This window comes from Teleopsis dalmanni, chromosome 2, assembly GCF_002237135.1.
Source record: "Teleopsis dalmanni isolate 2A chromosome 2, ASM223713v2, whole genome shotgun sequence".
Taxonomy (NCBI): Eukaryota; Metazoa; Arthropoda; class Insecta; order Diptera; family Diopsidae; genus Teleopsis; species Teleopsis dalmanni.
This window is the reverse complement of record NC_051847.1, coordinates 37,466,301-37,476,247: the sequence shown is the minus strand read 5'-3', so window position 1 is coordinate 37,476,247 and position 9,947 is coordinate 37,466,301. Positions and strand designations below refer to the sequence as shown.

At 28.9% G+C, this 9,947-nt stretch overlaps 2 protein-coding genes across 2 annotated transcripts; both read left to right on the top strand.

Moving 5' to 3' along the window:
* Nucleotides 1–105: 105 nt before the first annotated feature.
* On the top strand, nucleotides 106–1,475 carry LOC119681957 (4-coumarate--CoA ligase 1-like). Its single transcript, XM_038095273.1, has 3 exons — nucleotides 106–281; nucleotides 346–462; nucleotides 524–1,475. Exons 1-3 carry the CDS (start codon nucleotides 262–264, stop codon nucleotides 1,467–1,469), a joined length of 1,083 nt encoding a protein of 360 aa, XP_037951201.1. The 5' UTR covers nucleotides 106–261; the 3' UTR covers nucleotides 1,470–1,475.
* Nucleotides 1,476–5,314: 3,839 nt separating this feature from the next.
* LOC119674323 (probable 4-coumarate--CoA ligase 3) lies at nucleotides 5,315–8,455 on the top strand. The gene is made up of 5 exons (XM_038085456.1): nucleotides 5,315–5,681; nucleotides 5,743–5,929; nucleotides 5,996–6,112; nucleotides 6,169–7,103; nucleotides 8,430–8,455. The coding sequence occupies exons 1-5, from the start codon at nucleotides 5,333–5,335 to the stop codon at nucleotides 8,453–8,455; spliced, it is 1,614 nt and encodes a 537-aa protein (XP_037941384.1). The 5' UTR covers nucleotides 5,315–5,332.
* The last annotated feature ends 1,492 nt before the right edge of the window (nucleotides 8,456–9,947 follow it).

Sequence of the window (9,947 nt, the reverse complement as noted above, 5' to 3'; positions counted from 1 at the left end):
ACACCATTTCAGGCAATCTATCCGCTACATGCAGAAAGTAGGTTTTTCACATATAAAATATATATAATATTATTTACTTCTTTATTAATTAAAGATATTGTTCATCATCTTTTAAATATAACAAAGCCAAAAATAATTTTTTGCGATGGTTTATATTATGAAAAAGTTAAAAATTGTGAATCTGCATTGAATGCAAAAATATTCACACTCTGCAATCATTTAACTGACGTACCAAAAGTGGAAGATTTATTAGAACCCACAATGACGGAACACTTCTTTCAGTAAGTAAAATGCATTTTTCGGACCACTATTAAGTCTCTTAAACTATTAAAACTCTTTTTTTAGACCAGCTACATTAAAGTATGGACCTGATCAGACAATGGGACTATTTTGTTCATCTGGTACCACTGGTCTTCCAAAAGCTGTTTGTATATCAAACGATCAAATGTTGAAAACCCATGGGTTAGATGTCATTATTAATTATTTAAAATATAATGTATTTTAACTAATTTATTTTCTACAGTTTCACTAACGGCACTACAGTTATGTTTTCATTCTCCACACCAGACTGGACAACAGGACTCTTTAGTGTCCTCTATAATACATTAACTGGTGGCATACGCATAATTACAACGAAACCATATTCTCCAGAATATTTGATGGAAATTATTATTAAGTATGAAGTCAACTTTGTGGGGATTGGCGCATTTCAAGCAACTGAAATATCGATTTTGCCTAATTTCACTAAAGAAAATTTAAAAAGCCTTCGATTTATATTTATGGCAGGTGGACACTGCCCAATATCTACATTGGAACGTGTACGTGCCCAACTAACTCATGGAATGCTTATAAATGGCTATGGTACAACAGAATGCGGGGGATTAGCCGGTAATATGAAAAATTATAAGAACAATTCGGTGGCTAGGATCCTGCCGGAAATACAAACAAAAATACTAGATCAACAAACTGGTGAAAAGTTAGCACACAATCAAGTTGGTGAAATTTATATGCGTACGTCAAGCAAATGGAGTGGTTACTATGGAGATGTGAAAGCGACTGAAGCTGTCTTAGACGTTGATGGTTGGGTACGAACTGGAGACTTGGGTTATATGGATGAAGAAAACTATTTATATTTGCTTGATCGTTGCAAGGATATTTTTAAATACAAGGGCAGACAATATTCTCCACATGAAATCGAAGAAACTATACAAGAATTATCAGATGTATTGGATGCGTGTGTTTTTGCTGTTTATGATGATGAGTTCAATGATTTAGCGGCAGCAGCAGTTGTGAAGAAACCTGGTAGTAACCTAACGGAGGATGATGTTGTTAAGTATGTAAAGCAACATCAAGAAAATGAATGGAAGCACCTGAATTACGGAGTGTTTTTTGTCGATGAAATATCCAGAAATGCTAATGGTAAAGTTTTAAGAAATAAAATGAAGGAATATTGCTTAAGTTCTAAATAAATAAAAATCGATTGTATAAAAATTCAAAGATCTTATTATATAATATATAATAAACAAAATGTAATGTTTTTTAAATAATTATTTTATTTCAATGCAATCATTTTGAGAGTTTCTAATATTTATAATTAAAAATTAAATAGACTGTAGAGAGCAAATTATTTTTCAATTAAAGTTGATTTGTTTTTTATTGATAATGATGATAATAATTATCCTTTAATGTCCTTTGGAACATAAGACCTGACAAAATATTTCTATCATGTTCCGTTGCTTGCTGCTGTTCTGGATTTTCTACATTAATTAAATTCCTTTTCTTATAGTTGCCTCCATATCAATATGCTTCTTTGGGTATTTTAGTTTTCATACATCAAGTTAATTGCGGTTCCTACATAACAATGTGATTTTTATAGTTAATTATTTGATATTAGGTTAGGCAATATCCATTTTTTTATAGTCTGGACTCATTGGTTTATAACAGATCTTATTATATTGTTTGAAAGGTATGTTGTCAGCAACGCTTCGCAACCACAGACTTAAACTACCAAAAAATTTGATTCAAATTCAAGTCTTTCGGGTTGGAGCTGTTACTACATTGATTGTAGTCTTGCCATGTGTTAAACTCTGTTGAAATTTGCTAGATATTTACTTAGGTATTTAAAAGACATAAACTCGACTACCTTGAAAGCCGGATCTTAGTCCTAAATCAAATAGGTAAAATTAAGCCCACAGCAATCACAAGATTTATAAATAGTCTAAAATTGCTTTTAGGCGCACAATAGATATTTTAAGTCGCGGTGCTTTCATAGCCTATTATTCAATAATAATAATAATAGCTATTTAAAAGTATTTTATTTCCGAGTTCTTAAATTTTACGAAAACTTTTATTTTTTATTTCAAGTTTTTATTTTAATGTTATATACTTTTACTGTTGTCTTCTTCGATTCTATGTTGGTATTATGGATATAAATTCATTTATTTGAGGCACTTTTTTATTTAAAATATATATATTTCAAACATTAATAACAAAATAAAAATCGTTTATGGTCTTTTATTCAAAGAAACAGTATTTTTAAAGAAAAAGTACATAGATTCGACATGTATATCACATAAGAAGTCTTCTTGGTTTTGGGTCAATCCAAATGTTTTTCCGGTCAATCTTTACTGCAATAAATTCCATTATAACTTCCGTATTTTATGAATATTGGAAAAAATATGTACTGCATCCTCTTAAATTACTTTATGAACTGTTTCTTATTTAATTTAATTTTTATTGTCTCAAAACTCAAAATAATATAAAACTCAAAACCCTTATCAGTTCAATGCATATGGTTTACTTTTCAAAATGTATTAAAGAGTAATCACTCTCTTAGACTTGAGATAAAATAAAAGTGTTTAATTTGTTGGGAAATTATTCCGAAATTGAAATAATTAAAGAGTGTTTAACTGTCAAACATATTCTCTTTATAACGATTATTTAAGAATTTCAAAATATCTTAAAGCTTTGTCGATGTTATTTCTTATAGGTTTCGTGAGTTACATTATAGAGAAATAGCTTTATCCTCCCATCTAGTAATGAATGAATTTGTGAGATATTTTGAAATTGAACTGAGTTACTGAAGTCGTGCATAAAACATGGACTTCGAACTTTGCTTAAAATTAGCTGATGAAACTAGAATTTAATATTTCTTTCGGCTCCGCAGCATGTAAAAAACTTGGACTATAATGATATAATATATGGATATGCAAGTTTAACTATAAATAGATTTTTCGTCTGCTATTCAGGCCGTAGTTTGGTCTTTCAGATAAAATGATAAATAGTGAATTAAACTTTTGTCTTTCAGTCATGTTGTAGATTGTGGAAAACTTCGTTCTTTCAATATCACTTTCGCCTGTCTTCACTTGTCTTCTACCTCCATAGGTTTGAAATGCATATATTATATAGTGAGTGACATAACTTTTTAAAAATGAATTTCCTTTTCTCATAGACATTTTTTACGCCATATTTGTGATCAATATGTAGAAAGTTGGTCAGTCAGTGATATGTAATATATGATAATAGATCTAATTAATGCTTGATCTGTTGGTCTGTAATCCTATATGCTGCTTTTTGTGGCTAGATCCAAAATATACACTAAAGTTGATTACTATATATATTAACAAGACCCCTGAAGGAGATTTTACTCACAGTTTCTAATTAAGAGATATTCATCTTAAATTTATAAGAATTGATAGGAGAGTAATACTGTGTTAAAATTAGTGTAAGGTCAAAATGCAAATGTTTTGAATATTGGTTAAAATGTATTACATACAGTCGGAATATTGCAAAATGATTGTCAAATTTAATTACCTCTACCTAACCAAACGCTTGGCTCATATCTTTACTGACATATCTCTATTTTTAATAATTTATACGCTTAAATCAAAATATTAAAATATGAGAACGTAAATGGTCAAACTTGCCCATTTTTTTGAAGTATACCCTATCTATTCAATCTAAACGACATCCTTTTATAAAATATATTTTAACTAGCTTGTTGATCCAAATGAAAAAGATATATTGCAAATAAAAATTCGATTCTAGAAAATATTCCAGGTCACAAACAATAACTTAGTATCATCCTAATATGATCAAATATATAAATACTTATAGACACTACAAAAAAAGGTATTATAGTGATATATATAAGTCATGAATGCAAATGTAGGCTCAACTGTGAAGTCAGACACATTGACTTACCCTTATATGGATGGCTGGCTATTTCGACACATCAGAAAACGAAATAGCGGTTTAATGATAAACTTAAATCTGTTGTGAGATTAGCCACTGATGGTTGGATCTTAACAAACAATAAATACCGAAATCACTAGACTGCAGTCACACCAAAGTGTTCCTAACTGAAATCAGTGAAAAGGCAACAAATCTTCTTGAGACCGTTTATCGTAAGTACAGCACAATACTAACTGATGTCATCACTGGTCAAACTACTTTGTCAAAATCCCTTTCGACTCGACTAAGTCAGGCTGTGTCCATTTTCCTGGAGGAACAATGAAATGGTATTTATATCCGCACTCAAAAGATTAGACTTAGAGTCTAATTAGCTTCTATAACAGCTCCTTATCTCCTCCAAACGTTTTTCGCTTCATCAAAACGAGTGAAATTCGATTTACCGTGTAATGGAACTGTACGGTCAAACTGATGTGATTCTTTCAACATATCATTCCCAAAAGGTGGTCTCACACCCTGGCTATACTACGCCCTATACCCTATACTAAGAAAAAAATTATATATAAGAATTGCAAAGGTGTTTTGGGTGATGCAATAACAAAATACAATTTTTCTAGTTTGTTTTGTTGACTACAGTTAAGGTTCGGAGTCCAAGTCAGTCATCTAAAATGTTTACGATTTCAATTGTTTGTTTATTTGTATCTAAATTTTCGCAGAGTCATTTACCATACTATAAACATAAGATAAAGTTATTTTCCGTACTCAAGATATTTTTGAACTCTTAAACAGCAGTTGATAAGAGAGTTTATTTTCCGGTCTAAAATGTCAGATATTTATTTTTGTTTATTCTAAATTTTATATCACATATATGCTTATCTCGTTAAAAGGTTTCTATTTTCTCTCTTTTTATTAGTACTTAAAAAGAGTCTGATGCCAATAGGCAATACTTATTCTCTTTCAAACGATATTGATTTTTTATTGAATTGATAAGAAGTTTTTCTTTGGTGATATGAATTGTCTTGAGACAATATAAAGCCATTTTGTTGAAATTTTGGTTCATATTCAATTGAACGCACACACTGCACAACAAAAATTTTATCTAACAAAAATTAAGCATTTTAAATACAAACCTTCAATAAAGATGGAATTGGTTACAGTATATGATAAATTGGAAAAAATATGGTCGGGTTCAGGTTCAGGAAGAATTTTTGATTCAAATAAATCTATTGGAGAGATTGCATTTTATATGATGCGTAGTAAATCACCTACTGAAATATGCCAAATATCAGATTCTGAAGACACAACGTTGACCTATGGAACTGCCATTACTTATGCTATACGTATAGCACAGCATTTTAGGAAATTGGAACTGACTCAGGATGATATTGTGGGAATAGTTGCACCTAATACTACTCTACTAATGCCTGTTGCAGTCGCTTGTTGGTTAAATTGTACACCATTTCAAGCAATCTATCCACTACATGAAGAAAGTAAGTAGTTTAGTCTTAAAATCAGTACAATATGTGTAATTTCTTTCAACATTTTTTATAGATGTTATCGAACATCTTTTTAATATTACTAAGCCAAAAGTAATTTTTTGTGATGGTTTACGGTACGAAAAAATTAAAAACTGTAAGTCTGCATTAAATGCAAAAATATTTACACTCTGTAATCATTTAACTGATGTACCAAAAGTGGAAGATTTACTCGAACCTACAATAACGGAACATTTCTTTCGGTACGAAACTTAATTGTTTCAATTAATAAATTCTTAATTATAACATATTAAACATATTTTATTTAGACCAGCTACATTAAAATATGGACCAAACCAGACAATGGGACTGTTTTGCTCATCTGGTACTACTGGTTTTCCAAAAGCTGTTTGTATATCAAACCATTTAATGACTAAGAATTTGGGGTAAACTTACTATTTAGTACTTAAAAACAGTATTTAATATATTACTTTCAATATAGCTTTACTGATCGTGCTTCAATAATGTTCTCCTTCTCTACACCAGACTGGACAACAGGGCTTCTAAGCCTCGCGATTAATACGCTACTTGGTGGTGTACGCATAGTTACATCGAAACCATATTCTCCAGAATATTTGATGGAAATCGTCATTAAGTATAAAGTTTCTTTTTTGGGTATTAGCGCTTTTTCAACTACTGAAATTTCGAATTTACCTAATTTTAATAAGGAAACTTTGAAAAATATTCGTTTTATTTTTATGTCAGGAGGACACTGTCCCATATCTACGCTAGAACGTGTGCGTTCTCAGCTTACCATGGCTGTACTTTTAAATGGCTACGGCACTACCGAATGTGGTGGCATAGCCGCTAACATTAAGAATTATAAAAATAATTCGGTTGGTAGAATCCTACCCGAAATAGAAATTAAGATTATTGATCAACAAACTGGTGAAAAGTTAGCACACAATCAAGTTGGTGAAATTTATGTGCGTACGTCAAGCAAATGGAGTGGTTACTATGGAGATGTGAAAGCGACTGAAGCTGTATTAGAACTTGATGGTTGGGTACGAACTGGAGACTTGGGTTACATAGATGAAGAAAACTATTTATATTTGCTTGATCGTAGCAAAGATATTTTAAAATACAATGGCAGACAATATTCTCCACATGAAATCGAAGAAACTATCTTAGAGTTATCAGATGTATTGGATGCGTGTGTTTTTGGTGTTTATGACGATAATTTTAATGATTTAGCGGCAGCAGCAGTTGTGAAGAAACCTGGTGCTAAGTTAACAAAGGAAGAGATTGTTAAGTACGTTAAGGAACAGCATGAAGATAATAGCAAGCACCTGAACTATGGCGTTTTCCTTGTGGACGAAATACCAAAAAATGCTAATGGTAAAGTTTTAAGGAAAGAAACTAAGGAATATTGTTTAAGTTTGAAAAAAACTGAAATTAATTAAGTTCAGTTTATAATTTCTGTAAATAATAATCAACAGAAATAATAATAAAAAAAGAACGATGTAATTATTTCATGTTGTACTAATGGAAGTCGATAATAAATCTTTCAAAACAAATATATTAACTATGTTTTTTCTAACTTTTGTTAATGTTGTCATTATTTAACAAATTTGTGTAAAAGAATGTAAATAAATTTTTTTTTATTTATTTGAAATTGATCATTTAATTGTTATTATTTTAAGTATTAAACTCTTTGGGAATGTTTTTTTGTATGTGGTTATTTATATTGCAAATGCATAAATTTATTCATTAATCAATTTTAAATATATATATTACCATTGGTTTTATTAAAATTAGTATTGTTTGTATTATTTTAATTTATAATTAGAAATATTTATAAATAATTAATTGGTCGTAACTATGTAAATTTTATATTCATTATACCTTCAGTAAAGCTTCTGGCTAAAGTTTGATTTTTTAAAAAATGTTGATATTGATTCGCTATAAAATAAATATTAACTTATATCTTTGATTCTATAAATACATTATTTTTAAAAACAGAAAGACAAAAATGATTTTATATTCACTTTCATATATGAAGAAATAGACTTTAGAATCTGTGATTTGTTTGGACTCTGGATCAAAGTTCTAAATTTGTTATTAAACAAGGTGTTAACTATCATGTGATATTTAAAAATCATGTGACATTTAAAAATCATGGCATATTTAAAAATCATGCTGATTGCCATTTAAGAGATTTTATTTGATTGCTACTGCAAATCATATGTCAGTTAGCAACATTCATACAGGACAGCAGAATAGTTTATCAGCTAGAATACTATAACAAACTAATAGAGAAAAAAAAAAAATAAAATAAAATAAAAATCTTGTAAAGCCAAAAAAATTACTGATATGAAAAACGGATTACATATACCAACTAGATGGTATACATTTGGTTAACATTATCTTCTTAAGACACTATAGATAGTACCACAGACTATATTTTGACTTTACAGTTAGTGAGATTGAATTGGCGATAATACTACAGTTTATATTCTATCTAAAAAGTATTTGGAAAACATATAATTAAAAGCTACTTTGAAGTTATCGGTACTATATTTTTTAAAGTTGGTAGCACCGTATTGTGTTACTTTGCACTATATTTTCTAGCGGTTTAACAACCAGACTCAACTATTAATCATAATATACTCTTGAGTGTTCTATGATGGCACAAGACTCTTAAAGAAAAAAGGTTATAATGATTACTTTTTTAATGTTTTCTAATTTTTTTAATTTTTGTAGGATATATTACAACTTTGATAGAGTGAGTGTCATGGGTTCGTCAAAATTGCTTCTTTTAGAGTTTGACGAAAATGCATGTTATGCAGAGTGCCACAGAAAATGTGATAATTTTCTTCTAAAAGACACCAATGTTGATATTTATTACTGAATAATACTGTTATGCTTAAGTGACGAGGTGCAGATAGTCTCGATAGCTAAATTTGAATCGCCTATTGTTTGTTCTCTCACTCTCATTTTTATAATTTGCATTGAAAACAACAACAATTTTGCTTATGACGAGTTTATGACACTCTACATAACATCATGGGCCTAAGGAAATGTTGAGATTAAAATGGTAATTTTTAAGCGAACCATAACAAGGGCAAGGCATCAAATTAAAGGATATTAAATGAATTTATATCTGATTTATACCTTAAGCTATTTGAGTGAACCATTTTTGAGATACTGAGTTTTTTTTCTGTTTCTATTTCCAGATATTCGTTTCATGTTGCATTTTAGAAATATCCTCAGCAGTAATATGTCAAGAAATTCTCGAAAATCAATCAATGAAGTAAAAAATATTTCAAAATTATTTATTAAAAATTATAATTTAGTTAAGTATCTAAAAGATTTTGAATAAACTTTTATTTAATGTTTCATTTCGATAGATACGGTAGTGAAAAAGCTAAAAGTATTATTTTGTATATATATTCAATTTGTATTCGACAATTATATTTATTTGGCTTTATCTAAATTATAAATGCTTCAATAAATAATTAGAGTTATATTAATTATGATACAAAATTCTTATTAAAAACATAATAAACAAATAACATTATCTCCATAAGTAACTTATGTCACATAATTTATTTATGACAAAATGGTTGTCAGTTAACAAATTTAAATTATTTTATTTCATATGACAGATATAAACATATATAAAATATTACTTATGACGTCACAATTGACTTGAACTAGTCTAATACTTCATTTCTCATATCACAACGTCATATCACAACGTCACTTCACAACTTCAAGTTAAATCACATTTGATTAATTTTATAGTATAAAGGTAACCACTTGTTGGTATCGATGATGACGTATACATATCTGGTGAACCAATTTAATTATATGCTCGATAAAATCAATTCAAATCTTTTAAGGAAAAAGTGTCAGATACATGCAATCTTAACAGAGAGTTACAAAGTTGTAACAAAAAGAAATTTTAAAATTGGCACGTTCGGTATAGGGACTTTGTGTAATTAACCGGAAATGTTTATTTTCTTTATGTAGAACATATAAGCAAATATTAAAAGAGGGCAGGAAAGATAAAAATATACCATTAAATTCGAAAGAAAATATGTAATAATATATTTGGATTATATTTGGATTTTCAATTTATGTTATAAATTTGTAAAATTCAGAACTATTTAAATATCAAACATTAATATTTCAAATAAAAAATTGAATCCAACTTACTGGTATCTACTGTTATTATTTGATAACAGTTTTTATACAAAATATTAATAGTTTTAGAAA

What these genes read in the sequence shown, in the direction of transcription:
- LOC119681957 (XM_038095273.1), top strand. Translation starts at nt 262, where the DNA reads ATGACGGAACACTTCTTTCA. An exon ending in ATGACGGAACACTTCTTTCA is followed by an intron (nt 282 to 345) that starts GTAAGTAAAATG and finishes CTCTTTTTTTAG; the next exon opens with ACCAGCTACATTAAAGTATG. An exon ending in CAAATGTTGAAAACCCATGG is followed by an intron (nt 463 to 523) that starts GTTAGATGTCAT and finishes TATTTTCTACAG; the next exon opens with TTTCACTAACGGCACTACAG.
- LOC119674323 (XM_038085456.1), top strand. Translation starts at nt 5,333, where the DNA reads ATGGAATTGGTTACAGTATATGATAAATTGGAAAAAATATGGTCGGGT. An exon ending in TTAATGACTAAGAATTTGGG is followed by an intron (nt 6,113 to 6,168) that starts GTAAACTTACTA and finishes CTTTCAATATAG; the next exon opens with CTTTACTGATCGTGCTTCAA. An exon ending in AACTAAGGAATATTGTTTAA is followed by an intron (nt 7,104 to 8,429) that starts GTTTGAAAAAAA and finishes TAATTTTTGTAG; the next exon opens with GATATATTACAACTTTGATA.